General features: G+C 39.0%; 1 protein-coding gene across 1 annotated transcript; it reads left to right on the top strand.

The window, feature by feature from the left end:
- The first annotated feature begins 1,442 nt into the window (after positions 1-1,442).
- Positions 1,443-2,796, top strand: LOC102662569 (protein MAIN-LIKE 1-like). Its single transcript, XM_041010363.1, has 3 exons — positions 1,443-1,805; positions 1,899-2,480; positions 2,647-2,796. Exons 1-3 carry the CDS (start codon positions 1,443-1,445, stop codon positions 2,794-2,796), a joined length of 1,095 nt encoding a protein of 364 aa, XP_040866297.1.
- Positions 2,797-17,554: the final 14,758 nt, after the last annotated feature.

The raw sequence follows: 17,554 nt of genomic DNA, 5'->3' as shown, positions 1-17,554 counted from the left end.
ATTTGCTAAATACTTTATTTGATTTAATGCCAATATGTAATTGCCTTTTATGTGATTACATACAAATTCATTCCTTTAACTAAGTTATGACTAATATGATTGATATCCCTATAAGCTAACTTCCATGTGCTTCCATATAAGCCAACTTCCATGTACTTCCTTTAACTAAGTTATGACCAATATGATTGATGCAAATACTTGTGAGTAACAATCTGCAGCTTCTTGTACCTAAATTCATACCTTAGATAACAATTTGCAGCTTCTTGTACCTAAATTAGAGGAGAACAACAATGAATAACAATGTGCAGCTTCTTGTACCTAAATCCAAATTAGAGGAGAACAACAATGAATAACAATCTGCAGCTTCTTGTACCTAAATCCAAATTAGAGGAGAACAACAATGAATAACAATCTGCAGCTTCTTGTACCTAAATTCATACCTTAGATAGATGCAAATACTTGCAATTAATGGATTAAACTAGGAAATAGGAATTTGACATGATAGAATTGGGAATTTGGCATGATGGTAGTTTGCTTAGAACCTCTGAGCCTGTATGTGAAGAAATGCATTTGGAAGCATGAACCAACTATCCCAAAACCTTAAGTTATTTAGAACTCTAAGCCACATGGTCGGCTATAATATAATATCACAAATGATGAACCAACTATTCCATACAAATGGTTTTATATCAAACTTTAGAGCAATAAGCATTTTGGTCATCAATTAAGCAGCCATTCTATCACCTAATGCTAATACTAATTCAATTCCCAAAACCCTATCATAATCATCAATAAAATTTCAAAAACTGAAAACATAAAAGGTAGAGAAACAAAACACAAATTCTCAATTAATAAAAGGGACTTTAAATTTAATCACAACCTCGAGATCCTTGAATTGACTTTGGGCTACACTAAACATTATTTTATCACAACTTGCATGAGATATTAGAATGAATCATAAAAATACTTGGCAAACTACTTAGTAGTTAATATTTCAATTAATATTGCTTGGGGCTCATAGGAATGCACTTCACTGCCAGTATAGGTTGAACCAAATGAGTAGTTGCTTCCATTTCTTCCTTTAACTAAGTTATGACCATAAAGGATAAAGTATCCTTAGAAAAGAAATAGCTCATAAAGGATAGAGTATCCTTTAACTAAGTTATGACCATGTACTTCCTTTATAGGTTGAACCAAATGAATAAGCATAAAGCTTGACCAGTCCACATAAGGTTGATTTCTTCTTTCTTTGGCTTTGTTCATCTAATATCAATAATATTAGGATCCATAATCAATTTCCATTCAATCATATAGTGTACTGAATAAAAACTAACCCGATAAAAGCATAAAGCGCGACTTTCAGTCAATGAAATTTGCGTTAGACCAATGAAATTTGAGTGAATGAAATGGGTGATTGAATTTGCGTCACTCATTTGCAGATCATGGTTAGGACCAGAGGACTAGATCGTGCCTTAGGTCAGGTTATTGACAGAGGTGTCGGCAAAGGAGATCGTGATGATTCCGATGATGCTCCGCAGCGTCGACGGCCTACTACATCCGCACGGAGGCAGCGAGTTGTTGTGACTGCGGATCATGTCGATGAGCCAGTCATCCCTTTGCCAGATGTTCAGGATGACCCGATGGAGGCACCTGCTGCTATAGAGGACATTCCTGCGGACATTCCTGCGGGCACAGGCACAGAGCCTGCTGAGGACGCGCATGAGGGATTTCCGGGTGATCCGAGCGACCCATCCGTGTTGACCCTGTATGCGGATCACGTTGCTTGCAGCGTATGGACGGGAGATGTATTTATACTATTTAATTTTAGTTACTTGTAATTAGTTTTCCTTTAAATGATGATTTTAACGAATTTTGCATTCCTTTATACTTCAATTTAGGAGTGTCCTGAATTGAAGCTATCCTATCATGGGAGGAAGGTCCACAGTTTAGGCAGGCCTGTCCCTGCCATTGAGGGACTTGTTGCTGGTACAGGACTAAGTCCTCTGATCGCGTGTTCGGTAGACACCAGCGATCAGGGACTTTTGTCCACGCTTGTGGAGCGGTGGCACCAGGAGACGTCTAGTTTCCATCTCCCGGTGGGAGAGCTCACCATCACATTGGACGACGTCTCCTCTCTTCTCCATCTTCCCGTTATTGGCGACTTACACACATTTGAGCCCTTGCACGTGGACGATGCGGTTCAGATGCTGGTGGACTTGTTGATGGTCTCTCCAGAGTCTGCTAGGGCTGAGACAGTCCAGTGTCGTGAACCGTACGTACGCCTGCAATGGGTACGTGATGTATATGAGCGTCGATGCCAGGCAGGTCATTGGACAGCTGCGGCTCACGCATATCTTCTTCATCTACTGGGTTGCACTCTGTTTGCTAACAAGAGTGCAACCAATGTCCATGTTGTCTACTTGGAGGCCCTTCGTGACCTCAGTATGACAGAGAGGTACGCCTGGGGAGTGGCTGCTCTGGTTCATATGTAGGACCAGCTGAACGATGCATCTAAGAGCCACAGTCGACAGCTTGGCGGTCACATCACACTGCTGCAGGTAACAAATATGTTTTTCATTCATTCAGGCTAAACAATTTGTTACACTTTCATTATTAATGTTTATAATTTTAATGTTACATCTGTAGTGCTGGATTTATGAGCACTTTCCCTCATTCGCGGAGTCCACCGCTGATCAGGACTACGACGAGGCTTCTCCGCGTGGGTGCAGGTGGATTGCGACGAAGAAGATCGTGACGAGCATTCACACGACGTCGTACAAGGAGCGCCTGGACTGACTCCGGATTTTGGATGTCTGTTGGATCCCTTATGGGGAGCATTGGGAGGTCCGGGACTTCCACGTCAGATCATGCTATTCCGGTCTCTTGCGTTGGGGGCCTGTTGCTGTTTATTACCGACCGGAGAGGGTCGTGCGGCAATTTGACTACACGCAGACCATTCCTGCTCCTCCTGTCGATTCATGGGTCTAGTATGATGATATACATGATAAGTGGATGCACTACGAGGATCATATGGTACCAGTAGGTGAGGTGTGCATTGTGCCAGGGGCGTGTTCTAGTGACTACATCGACTGGTTCTTCTGCATCTCCCATCCTTTCATGACACCAGGCCACGTATTAGATCCTCTGCCTCATGGTCACGCCCCGCAGCCCCGAGTCGTCTCTCAGGCCCCGCAGACGGATATCCCTCGCGTGCCGGAGCCAAGAGCATCGTCGACATCTGCGGAGGATCCCAGACATGTAGTGGTAAGTAATACTAATAATTTACGTCATTTACCTCAATATTTGCATAATAATTTGTGTAATTAGTTTGTTTTGTATGTAACAGGAAGTTTGTGATGACATTGCTGAGAGGTTGGAGCGCCATCTGAGTCTAGGGGTGGCACGCCTGGCTCATCGACACCTGAGGTGATCGAAGAATGCCTCAGATTGGCCAGGAGTGTGACACAGGACCATCTAGTATACATTAGGTGTAGACGCAGACGGCGCACTGATCAGACATAGTTTAGTACATATTTTATATTGATATTCCTTGTATATACAGATATTGTACATGAACTCATTTCATAAGTATTGTTGGTTTTATTTATTTTCATTACTAATGTTAGTTTTATTGATTTTCATTGATTGTGTATTCCATTTGTGTCTATATACACGCGTGTTATTAAAATGGTCTAGTTAACTTAGTTATAGTATATGTAAATTATTATAAATGGTCTAGTTAACTTAGTTTACCAACTAATAAAAAATAATTTAAAATATAACTTTAAATATAATTGAAATAATAAAGAAGTTGAAAAGGGTGTAAAAAAAATTAAACAAAAAATGGACATCATTCGTTATCTAAGATCCTTATTCTATAGCACTAATATTTTTAAATTCTCTTATAATTACTATTTTCCCACTTATACTAATGATCATGTAAAAAAATGTATTATAAAGTAGTTAGTATTTTAATTTTTAATATAATACTAATTATTTTTTTTTATATTCTTTATAATATTAATAATGATATGATTAATTATAAAAATTAAAAATAAATTAATGATGATAATATTAATTTTATAAAATTATTATTATCTTTTATGTATTTATTGATTTTTATTAATATGTATAAAATAACCTTAAACAATATCTTTAAATATGTAGTTAATAAATTATTATTTTTCCTCTTACGGATCAAGTTGATCCGTAAGTCACTTCCGGATCAAGTTATGGATCAACTTGATCCGTAAGAGGAAAACTAAGCAAGGGCAATTTCACCATTTTTATAGAATGCTGGGTGCACCAGCAATAATGTTGGGTGCACCTAGCAACACTCAAAACAAAATCCTAGTAGGCTAGTTGAGAGATACTAAAGATATGAGCCTAGCCCAAAGGAATAGGTCCAACCAAACATTACTGAATTCTGCATTGATGTGGGCAATTGCTTCTTGCACCTAGTTCTGTAAAATATGGAAAAACAGAAGAAAAATAAAATAACTAAGATGAACAGAGATGGTTTGAGAGAAAGAAAAGGAGTGAATAGACAATTTAGTCCCTGAGATTGTAACCAGTTTGCATACTAGTCCCTGACTTAAATTTTAATTCATAATAGTCCCTAACTTTACCTCCGTTATGCAAATAAGTCCCTGCTGTTAAAATCTAATTTCCTCCATTAGTCAAATGTCTATTTGGCAAACCTCAGTCCACTTAAGCATCCCAATGTGGCAAGTTTGAGTCCAAGTCAGCAATCCTATGTGACAAGGCAAGGACTGAATTGAAAAATTAGGCTAAAAAGAAATAAAAAATGAAGTAAACCCATTTTCCCTTTCACTGTCTTACTATTTGTAAGGTTTTTTAACTGTTTGCGGTTTGCTCTTCCCTCCCCTGCATTCTCGTGATTGTGAGGGTTCGCGCTTTTTGTCAGGTTGGTGGTTTTTTTGCGTTCAATATGTTTGCATTGTTTTGGTGGTTTGATTTGGGGTTTTATATGTTCAAGGGGTTTCATTTGCATTGTCTTCGCGCTTCGTAGGGAGGTTTATGATCCTTTATTATTTTCGTTTATGATGCTCTGTTTTTATAGATGACATTGCATGTTGTTGTGTGATGTGCCTATGTTTGAGTTTGAGGTAGGTTTTTTATTTCCTAATATATGACAATGTTTGTGGTTTCTGATTGTGTAGAATGAATGACAATATAACTTTAGTATTGCACCATGGAGGAAGATTCACTCCACGTGCCAGTGATGGAAAGGTTGAATATATAGGCAGAGAATTTGACGTTTGGGAGGATATATCTGCAGATTGCCTAAATGCATTTATCTTATATGATCTGGTGAAAGCTTGTAAGAAGTATAGCAATATAGGAGAATGTTTTTGGTTGATTGATAAAGACTTAGATTTTAATCATGGGTTAAGGAGTTGTACAACTGATGGAGATATATTACACTTAGTTAGGGATGCTTTTAAAAATGAGAATGAGATAAATGTTTATTTTCATCATGAAGTAGATCCAATTTTAGAAGAAGTCCCACAGATGTTGTACTTGGAATGTGATCCAATTCCAAAAGCTGTTGAGAATGATGATGATTTAGATGATGTACCTATTGTTGGCCATGAGGAAGGTAAGTTTTAATTCATCTGTACTTGGTCCGACATGGTTACCATGATTAATGAATATGATTAATTTTTACTTGATCACCATTGATGCAAATGTTGGTGTTGGTGAGCATGTTGGTGCTGGAGAGCAGAGAGATGCTGGTGAGTAGAGGGATGCTGGTGAGCAGAGGGATGCTGATGCTAGTGAGCAGAGAGATGGTGGTGAGCATAGGGATACTGATGCTGGTGAGCAAAGAGATGGTAGTGAGCAGAGGGATGCTGATGCTGGTGAGCAGAGAGATGCTGGTGGTGAAGAGAGAGATGTTGCTAATAGTGAGGAGGAAAAGGAAGTTGACAGTGATGAGTGGTTTATAAATTTCTCTTGTATGATGAATGAAGTTGAAGCTGAAGTTGAGACAGATGGTTATCATTCAGAGGAGCTTAATATCCCCATTAGTAGTGATGATGAAGATGAGGATGTTGAAGTTTATCCTCAATATAGTCAAAGTAGTGGAGTTGGTGAACAGAAGTTGGAATTAGGGATGGAGTTTGGTACTCTAGATGAATTTAAATCTGCCTTGAGGGAGTATAGCATATTGATGGGCAGGGAGTTCAAGTGGAAGAAGAATGATAAACAGAGGGCTAGAGCAAAATGCAACAAGGCATTTTGTGATTGGGAAATCTACTGTGCAAAGAATGAAGTTAGAAACTCTTTTCAGATAAAGACATTTAAGCATAACCATAATTGCTGCAGAGAAGTGAGCAACAAACAAGCAAATAGACAGTGGGTGGTCAGTAAACTTGAGGGCAAACTCAGAATACAACCAACCCTTAAATGTGTTGAAGCTTTGGAATATTTCAAGCAAGAGTTTGGAGTGCACATTGAAGTTACAAAGATGTGGAGAGCCATGAAAGAAGCAAAGCAACTAGTGGAAGGGAATGAGAGGAAACAATATGCCAAAGTATTTGATTATGCACATGAATTATTGATGAGCAATCCTGGATCAACAGTTAAGATCAACACAGTGCCAAGTCCAGAAGGTCCACCACAATTTTAGAGGCTATATATTTGTCTTGCTGGCTGTAAGAAGGGGTTTGTTGCTGGATGTAGACCATTCATAGGTCTAGATGGATGTTTACTAAAGAGTGCATTTGGAGGAAACTTGCTTTCTGCTGTTGGGCTTGATGACAATAACCACATCTTTGTTATTGCTTATGCTGTTGTGGACATTGAGAACAAAGACAATTGGAAATGGTTTTTAACTTTGTTGCATGAAGATCTTGGGGATTACATACAAAATGAGTGGAATTTCATGTCAGATATGCAAAAGGTATGACATGGTGTGATTTGCAATTGTTATCATAAGTTAGGGACTAGTCCAGAAGTATTTACTACTTTGCTGCAATTTTTCAGGGACTTATTTCAGCTTTATAGGAAGTCATGCCTGGTGCACCTCATAGATTCTGTGTCTTGCATCTTTGGAAAAATTTTACAAAGCAATGGAAAAGCAAAGAACTTAAAGGAATTGTGTGGCAATGTGCAAAATCCACTACTGTTGCTGAGTTTGAAGGCCATATGGCCCATTTGAAGACAATCAACTGCCAGGCTTGGGAGTATTTGAATAAATGGCCCAAACAAGCATGGACAAAAGCCCACTTCAGTACAGTACCCAAGGTGGACAATATATGCAACAACACTTGTGAGGTATTCAATTCCAGAATTCTGCAGTATAGATGCAAGCCTATTATCACAATGCTTGAAGAAATTAGAAGTTATATCATGAGAACCATGGCTGCCCACAAGATTAAACTTTCTGGAAAGCCTGGACCATTATGTCCAGTGCAGTATAAAAGACTAGAAAAAGAATTTCATTTTGCTAATCAATGGACTCCCATTTAGTGTGGTGATAACATGGGCCTGAGATATGAGGTCCACATGTGGGGGAATAAGGTTGAGGTCAATTTAGCTGAATGGACATGCACTTGTGGAGTATGGAAACTAACATGTTGTGTTCTTTATAGTTTTTTTTCATTCCTAACCTACATGTGTGCTGATTTTACAACTTTGATGTAGGGATGCCATGCCGACATGCCATTGCAACAATAACTCACAAAGGAGGGAAGCCTGAGGACATGTGTCATGAGTGGCTGTCAATAGAAGCTTATAATAAGACATACCAGCATTTTATTGAACCAGTCCAAGGACCACAATATTGGGCCCAGACACAATATACGCACCCTGTCCCACCACATAAAAGGGTCCAAAGAGGAAGGCCAAAGAAAAATAGAAGGAGATCTGTAGATGAGGACAATGTCACAGGACATAAGCTAAAGAGGAAATTGGCTGAGTTTACATGTGGAAGGTGTGGCCAAACCAATCATAACATTAGAAGCTGTAAAAATAGTGGAGTTCCTGTTAGGCCAAAGAAATATGTTGCACCATCAACTTCAAATGAGGATGACCACCTATTATCTCAAGATGAACAAGCTTTGAATGAGGCTAAAGAAGCTGTTGCTCATGTTCAATAAGATCCGGTGGAGATTAATTTATCTCAGCCTCATTTGTCACAAGATAGTGACATGGAGTTGATGGTAAATATTTGTCACAACAAAGTAGTTTTATCTCAACCTAATTTGTTGCAGCACTCTATTTTTATATATTACAATTATTCATGTTTGGCATTTGCATGTAGGTCCCTGCAACTATTGTTCCACCAATAGCAAGGAATAAGCTAACCATAACAAGAGCCAAACAAAGGAAGGTTGCTGATAAAGATGATGCAGTATAAAGAAAATTGAAGACCAATTTTTTGTTGCATTTTGAAAGTTGCTGAGTTAGAAGGTTGCTGATGAAGAAAACCGAAGAAGCATTTTTTTGTTGCATTTTGATATTAGGATATGTAGTTGTATATTTTGAAAGCTTCACTGGCATGTGAAATGATGTAAACATTATGGCCTACTAAACAATTGCTTTTAACTACCATGCTTTGGGATGTCAAACATTATGTGAAATTGATTTAATGTCATGTTTCTTCTCTTTCTTTTATAAATTATACACTGTGTTGGATTTGGAGTTGGAGTAGTACCACCTAGTTTAGTGCTACTTCAATAACTTCAAAAAGTTATACAACAACAAATTATATTTAATAAACTGCAAATTTCAGCAACAAATTTCACCAACAAATTATATTTAATTGAAATGGGTAATTGACAGTAGCAACAAATTACTTCCTACTACAAATTCTTCAGCAAAACAACAATTACAATATCAGCCACTACCATATCAGCCACTTCCTACTACAAAAGCTGCTATTACAAAAGCTGATATTACAAAAGCAAAACAACAATTACAATATCAGCCACTTCCTACTACAAAAGTTGTTATTACACATTTTACCTAAAATACATTCCCCCTAAAACTAACATTACAATTAAAAATGAAAAACCTAGCAACACAATGTTTGTTAAATTTCTCATTTTCTTCTGCAAAGCTTCAATTTGTAGCCTCAAATCAGCCACTACCATTGTTTCTCTTGAGACAGAAGACGAATTAGAAAGTTGGTTTTCTTCTTCAACCCATTGAAAAAATTGACAGTTATCTGGGTCTGTTTGGGGTAATGCACAAGTATAGAATAACCTTCCTGGGTTCCTCCTTGTTCTTGTAGTTCGAATAGCTGCACGTCTTCCATGGTGGCATTGCCGAATGAAACTACCAGAAAATGCACAACAACTGCCACTTGCAGACATGGAGAAATCAAGTGAACAAGCAGCAGCGACTAAGCCTCAAAGTAGAAGAAGAAGAAGCGACTCAGCGTGGGAAACCAGCAGCTTCGTAAACCCTAATTTATTTGGGGAAGAAGAAGAAGCAACCTTGCGTGAGAGAGAATTTATACATGCAGACCTCAGTGCCACGTTGGACAGTCTACGTGGCACTGAATTGCCACCTATACACCTCACTAACGCCGTCACCTGAGAATTTAACGACAGGGACTATTTTGCAAAACTTATGTAAAGTTAGGGACTATTATGAATTAAAATTTAAGTCAGGAACTAATATGCAAATTGGTTACAATCTCAGGGACTAAATTGCCTATTCACTCAAAGAGAAAAATGAGAAGACGTAGAGAGGGGCAGATAGAAAAGGGAGAGGTAGAGATGAGAGAGGAGGGTGAAAAGGAGGGATGAGAGGGGGAGAGGGAGAATGGTTTTTAATTTTAAATGCATGGGTGCGAAGAGACTAAAGTATTTTGGTATTATTACAAAAGATAAAAACTGGTCTAGATAGAAAATGGAGGTGCGAAAAGAAACCTTGTAAAAATATGTAAAGCACACAAACACCTTTTTCGGCCACGGAATGTAAAGGGAGGCGGTGATGCAAAAGTAAGTGAACACTTATAGTAGTTACCAAGGTTTACTACCATTTTGATTGTTAAAGGTTTTCGTATTTTTACTTTTAATCCATCAACTTTTTTACCTATCAAAGTTTTTGAACTCTTTCTTCATCACCATTGTAATTCATCACTTCGTATTGTCAAGTAACAACAGTAACAACATTAATTTATGAAGTTGGTTATCCAGAAACTTGCCATATCAAGTCTAATAGGATAGTCACCAGGGATTTTTTTTTTAAAAGTGTATATTTAATCCTTCATCAACTAATTTAGTGTCATCATTTGTTCTAGACAGGTGAAAGATTAAAAAATATGTGGTTATGTCATTAGATTCATAGATTATATAGAAAGTCATTCAATAGTCAGAATTATTATTATATCATCAATTAAAGTTATTACTTAAAAGTAAGAACTAAAAATGGTCATGAAAAAATGTTTAGAAACTTTAGCCGATCAAAATTTTGATTAGAAACTAAAAACATAAAATAAAATAAAATAAATGACAAAAACAAATAAACGTTGGCTTTTGCCTAAGAACATTTAAAGTGTGTCGCAACGTGCCCTTTTGCGGGCGAGCGAAGGCGAGGCTCACGGGTGCGCTTTCCAAAGGAGGAAAGATGCACGGAGTCGCCACCAACGTTTATTTGTGGAAAACGTCAGAAAAACTGAAGGAAACCGGTCAAAATGAAAATTCTAAGTTCGGGAGTTGTATTTACGTTTGAGGAAGGTATTAGCACCTCTCACGTTTGTCTCAAAGGACAACAACCTATTTCTTAGAATTGTGGAATTGTGTTATCTTAACTTTTATTTCTTTTTATTTTTTGAGGTCGACAAAAGCGGGACTCTTGCTCCTACGTACCCTTCATCGAAGAGGAAATCAGACCTACGTAGTTCTTCCTTATGCGTGAATCAAGTGATTCTTTTTACTTGAAAGGTGATCATTTTAAGGCGTTGGACCTTAAAAATGATCCATTTTACTTGGTAAGAAACTGAAATGATAAACTTTCAAAACCCTATTTTTTGTGGACGAGCTTGACTAGGCGAGTTGATTTTAGCCTTAGTTTCACTTAGTTATTAGTCAATTCAATTAAGAATGAGAAATCCCAAAGAGAAAACGTCCGATTGATTTTTCGCTTTATTTTACTAAAAGGTATTTTTTTATTATTATATTATTATTTTACCTCTTTTTTTATTTCCAACGTGGTTATGGCACGACCGAACGGTCGGAATTCTCTTTAACAGAAATTAACGGATGATACAATTCAAATGATCGGTGGAAATTTATTTTATTTTTAGATTAGGCGAGAAACAACTTAAATAAATGACTGAAGCACGTCAAAAGGGGGTATAGAAAGCGAATGAAAACGAGAATAAAAATACATGAAAAAAAATGTGGACCACCACAGGTACATAGAATGAATTGAAAAGCTCGGTTAGAGGTACTTACCCGTTGAAGAACGAAGAACGGATGAAGAACGGTGAATAACGGAGGATAAACCTTCACGGATTTGCTTACGGAAACATCTCGGAAGCGTTACAGAAGCACCTCAGCTTGGATTTTCTTCACGGAAATAATTTTTTTCACCAAAAACAGCTGAAATACCTCACCAGGGGCATCCGGGATCCTTAGAACAGCCCCCTTCAGCCTATTTATAGGAAAAAGGGGGAGGAGGTTGCCGCCCAGCTCGCCCAGGCGAGCTGGGTTACTTCCTCCAGAAGCAATTCAGCTTCAAAAAATATTCTGGAAGGCTAATTCAAATTTTCGAAATTGCTATTTGCACCCCCCCAATTTTGATAAGTTCACCCCCTTCTTTCGTAATTTATGGAAAAGTTACGGAAGCCTTACGGAAGCATATAGGACTTGATTTTCTTCTTTTTTTTCTCTTCCCTCTCACCCTTATTAAGTTAAATATTCTTATTTAGGGTTATGGGAATTTTACGGAAGCATTACGGGTGTCCCGGAAGCCCCGGAATCCCATTTTTCAACAAAATGGGGGGTGTGGTGGCCACCTAGCTTGCCAAACGAGCGAGGGTTCTTCAACCTTAAGCAAGAAATTTCCCAGAAACCTCTAGAAGGGCCCAGATTCAAAAATTACTATTTGCACCCCCATTTTACTAAATACACCCCTTTTACCTTTTTTTGGTAATTCTTTTCCGTAACGTTACAAAACTTTACGAGTTTCGTAACGATACTTATTTTCCTTCCGCAAGGTTACGAATCTTAACGGATTATGTATTTACTCTTTTTTAGCTTTCGAAGAAGTTACGAAAACTCACGGATTGCGAAAAACACCTCCTTTCGATTTCCGTCACATTACGGAATTTTCACGGATCGCGTAAGCCTGCTTCCTTTTGATTTTCAGCACGTCTCGGGACTTCACATATTGTGCAACAAAGGGTGCCAAGTATCTCGAAGCGGCCAATCAAAGGTTGTATATCATCAAATAATAATCCCCGGACGAAATTAGGGTATGACAGTTGCCCCTCTTTACTTACCTCTCATCGGAGATAAGAGGAAAGCCAAGATAGGACACTGATTTCGTCCGTCCTGCCTTTCCGTGATGACAACTCTCGTCTCTACTCCTTTTTTCTTCTGCACAAAACAAAATACAAACAACAACAAGAACAACGAATATAATATACATATACACATATTTGGCGAAGGAACCGATCCGGAAAATAACAGAAAAATATATTTCCCAGTCACCAGAGGCTCCGCGCTTGATAATAGAGGACACATGAACAGCGCTAGGCAATGACATTCATTGGGCTCCGAAAAAAGTGGAGAATGGAGGATTGCACTAGAAGGTCCACACTTAGGCAATCATGAAGCATAGCTCCAAACTCGAAGGTTGAGGACACATGAACAGCGCTAGGCAATGACATTCATGGGGCTCCGAAAAAAGGGGAGAATGGAGGATTGCACTTGAGGGTCCACACTTAGACAATCATGAAGCATAGCTCCAAACTCGAAGGTGGAGGACATATGAACAGCGCTAGGCAATGACATTCATGGGGCTCCGAAAAAAGGGGAGAATGGAGGATTGCACTTGAGGGTCCACACTTAGGCAATCATGAAGCATAGCTCCAAACTCGATGGTGGAGGACACATGAACAGCGCTAGGCAATGACATTCATGGGGCTCCGAAAAAAGGGGAGAATGGAGGATTGCACTTGAGGGTCCACACTTAGGCAATCATGAAGCATAGCTCCAAACTCGAAGGTGGAGGACACATGAACAGCGCTAGGCAATGACATTCATGGGGCTCCGAAAAAAAAAGGGAGAATGGAGGATTGCACTTGAGGGTCCACACTTAGGCAAAGATAGGACACTGATTTTGTCCGTCCTGCCCTTTCCGTGATGACGACTCTCGTCTCTACTCCTTCTTTTTTCTTCTGCACAAAACAAAATACAAACAACAACAAGAACAACGAATATAATATACATCTACACATATTTGGCGAAGGAACCGATCCGGAAAATAAAAGAAAAACATATTTCCCAGTCACCAGAGGCTCCGCGCTTGATAATGGAGGACACATGAACAGTGCTAGGCAATGACATTCATGGGGCTCCGAAAAAAGTGGAGAATGGAGGATTGCACTAGAGGGTCCACACTTAGGCAATCATGAAGCATAGCTCCAAACTTGAAGGTGGAGGACACATGAACAGCGCTAGGCAATGACATTCATGGGGCTCCGAAAAAAGGGGAGAATGGAAGATTGCACTTGAGGGTCCACACTTAGGCAATCATGAAGCATAGCTCCAAACTCGAAGGTGGAGGACACATGAACAACGCTAGGCAATGACATTCATGGGGCTCCGAAAAAAGGGGAGAATGGAGGATTGCACTTGAGGGTCCACACTTAGGCAATCATGAAGCATAGCTCCAAACTCGAAGGTGGAGGACACATGAACAGCTCTAGGCAATGACATTCATGGGGCTCCGAAAAAAGGGGGAGAATGGAGGATTGCACTTGAGGGTCCACACTTAGGCAATCATGAAGCATAGCTCCAAACTCGAAGGTGGAGGACACATGAACAGCGCTAGGCAATGACATTCATGGGGCTCCGAAAAAAAAAAGGGAGAATGGAGGATTGCACTTGAGGGTCCACACTTAGGCAATCATGAAGCATAGCTCCAAACTCGAAGGTGGAGGACACATGAACAGTGCTAGGCAATGACATTCATGGGGCTCCGAAAAAAGGGGAGAATGGAGGATTGCACTTGAGGGCCCACACTTAGGCAATCATGAAGCATAGCTCCAAACTCGAAGGTGGAGGACACATGAACTACGCTAGGCAATGGCATTCATGGGGCTCCGAAAAAAGGGGAGAATGGAGGATTGCACTTGAGGGTCCACACTTAGGCAATCATGAAGCATAGCTCCAAACTCGAAGGTGGAGGACACATGAACAGCGCTAGGCAATGACATTCAAGGGGCTCCGAAAAAAGTGGTTGGCAAGACCGAACGGTCCACCGGGTTTTTCCACCTGAAAGGAAAACATGCTTTTTGCAAAGAAAAATAAATCATTCGCGAGAGCACCATATCTTAGAGAAACAATATACTTGTGCCAAGGGTAATCTTGTTTGTAACCGAGAATGAAGGGCAGGATGTCAACTTTTTGCTTTTAAATGAACATGCAGGGGAAACATCGGGCTAAGCTGAAAATAAATCACTCATAGTGTATAAAACTCACAAGGCAAGTGTTTTATCCTATTCCCAAACCATAACTGCACCATGACTCTATTTTGCACATGACTTCCTATCGAATCAAAGATCAAACGTACGATCACGGACCAATAGGATTTTCTCGAGGGTAGTGTTTTTGGAGAGGAAGCTGGGTGTTTCGGTCTTTTCCTCTTTGTTCAGGTGGGGTGGGATATCGCTAGTCGAGAACGACCTTGAATGGAAATCTGAAGGGAAGAGACACCAAAAATGGGTTTTCCTTTGCCGGCAGTCACTTACCTTGCCGAAAATTTATCTGGTCTGAAGATCTTCCATTTTCTTTCTTTCATAGATCGAGAATTACTTCTTTTCCATTTTTACTTCCTTTCGATCTTTGATCGGGAATCCTTCCTTTTCTTTCTTTTGTTCTTTTCTTTATTTTCATTTTTTCTCTTTTTCTTTCTTTCCATTTCTTCCTTTTCTTTCTTTTCACTTCTCCTTCCCCATCCCTTTCTTTGGGAAATCGGGTTTTAGCATTCTATTCGCTCTCCCTTGAGGAGATTCCGTTGTCCCTTGCTTCGGGGAAGGAATGAGGATTCTTTTTTGTAGGCCAAGGTTCAAAAAGTCTAAAGTTGTGTTTCAATGGGGTCTTTTATCGTGGGAACCCAATCTTGATATCTGGGGCAAAACAAATTTGGGTGTCAAGGTGTCGATTTCAGGCCGAACTTCCATATTATTCCATAAGGCACGCGTGACAATGATGATTTGAAAACAACGTGCAAAATTAGTCATGGCTACAGCCAGGTGGGTACTCAAGCATCCCGTTTATGGCATTGTGATACTACGGTTGGGAATTTACACAAACAGACCCAATGTTTCCAAATTATGTTCTTTCATCAGTTCAATGAATTCATCCATTCTTATCTCGGTTTATTCCAGAAAATAAACTCTTAGCATCAGTCCCTTGTTTCCAGAAGATACGTTTGCTCTTTACGAATGATTTATACTTCTTAACTATAACATGTCGACCTTCGCGGTCTTTCTTTCTTTTTCTTTTTTGTTTCATTTTTATATATTCACAAAATTATACACCTGTGGTCCTTTATGAAGAAATTTTCTTTTATATATCTACACTCTTATACATGACAAACTTTTTCTGTACACGCATTGGAACTCTTTCTCTTTATGTCACACGGTCTATATACAAACCTTATTTACATTCAAAGATCTTTTTCGTTTTTCTCCAACGCATACCTATGGCTCATACAAAAGTTTCTTTATATACATTCGTTGCTCACACACAAGAATTTCTCTCCACGCATCACTTACACACACAAAAACCTTCTATACACATTTTCCTTTTACATACATGTATATATACAAAAACATTTTTTCTTTTCCTTTATATATGTAGACATTTTATTCACAACACTTCTTTCCTTTTTTATCATGATTTTGGTTCATTTTATTTTTAGGACGACGTTCCTAAATGGAAAACTCCACACGACTCCGGAATTTCAAAAGACACTATTGACAACAACGAAGTAAATACTAACGTAACAGTTCAAACGACATGTATGCACAAAACAAAAGTCAATCAAAACGAAACAAACGTTAGTCCCTCAGTTAAACAAAAGATAGCATACAAATGATAAATGATGGAACATACGAATTTGGGGATCCCACGGTCATGTGGCTCCGCATGCCACCGGGCTCTTGGGTCACGGTAACAAAAAGTGGGGTGGTCGAAAAAAGCAGGGTGTTTGCTCCTACGTATCCTCAATTTGTGATGAGGAACTCAGACCTACGTAGTTCTTGACAACTGTGAGACTAAAAATAGTCTCGGTGTTTTCTTCACCAAAATGCGAACATGCTTTAGTAAAGAGACAAAACTTCCAACTGATTAGAGCAACATATGCTTTTTGGATGAAAAACAATGTGTCTATCGGGGAAGGAGAGTATGCTGATGAAATTTTCTCATAACCGTAAATGAGATTTTGGATGTTAGCATTTCATTTCTAAACGACCATTTAGAGGAAACACTGGGTCCAACAAAGATAGGAAAAAATCACTCAAAGTGTATCAATCTCACACAGGTAAGTGTTTTATCCTAATTCCGAACCATAGATATGTCATGACTTGATTTTGCAAATCATTTCCTATCAAATCAAAGATTACATGTGTGATCATGGATCAATAGGACTTATTTTGGGAATGGTTTTTAGGTGGGGAATTTGGCTTTGAGTGTTTTTGCCTTTTCCTTTTCTGTTTTTGTTTAGTGCGTGGCGAGAAAGTTGCTAGCGCACAGGATTTTGGTTGGCAATCAAAGGGAGAGGGCCACTTTGGGTCGTGGTTTCCTTTCTTTTTTGTTTACTTGGTGACAATTCTGTATTGTTCAGATATTGTCTGGTCTAAAGACCTTTCTGCATGTTTCTTCTGTTTTCTTCCGATCCTTGATCGAGAATTTTTCTTTTTTTTTTTTGCTTTCTCCCACTCTTTGATTGGGAATTTTCTTTCTCTTTTTTTTTGTGTCTTCTCCCTTTCTTGGATTGGGAATTTTCCTTCTCTTTGTGTTTTCTTCCGAGGGCAAGGATTGACATTCTCACCCTTGGTCAAGGTTTATGATATGTTGGGATTTTGGCTCAAGGCTTGTAGAACGGCTGGTCACGATATATGTCAGGGTTTAGCCAGCGGTTTGGGGGATAAAGGGGACGTCCCACATTATTTCCATGATACACATGCAACAATGATGATTAGGAAATTTTATGCAAAACTGGTAATGCATGCACCTATGTGGATACTCAAGCATCAAGTTTTTTATGGTCATGTGACACTAGGGCTCAGGATTCATTTTCCCTATTTAAGTTAACCCGGTGTTTCCAAAATATGTTCTTC

This window comes from Glycine max, chromosome 16 (assembly GCF_000004515.6).
Source record: "Glycine max cultivar Williams 82 chromosome 16, Glycine_max_v4.0, whole genome shotgun sequence".
Lineage (NCBI taxonomy): Eukaryota > Viridiplantae > Streptophyta > Magnoliopsida > Fabales > Fabaceae > Glycine > Glycine max.
This window is presented reverse-complemented; position numbering and strand designations above follow the sequence as displayed.

What these genes read in the sequence shown, in the direction of transcription:
- LOC102662569 (XM_041010363.1), top strand. Translation starts at nt 1,443, where the DNA reads ATGGTTAGGACCAGAGGACTAGATCGTGCCTTAGGTCAGGTTATTGAC. An exon ending in GCAGCGTATGGACGGGAGAT is followed by an intron (nt 1,806 to 1,898) that starts GTATTTATACTA and finishes ACTTCAATTTAG; the next exon opens with GAGTGTCCTGAATTGAAGCT. An exon ending in CCTGGGGAGTGGCTGCTCTG is followed by an intron (nt 2,481 to 2,646) that starts GTTCATATGTAG and finishes TTACATCTGTAG; the next exon opens with TGCTGGATTTATGAGCACTT.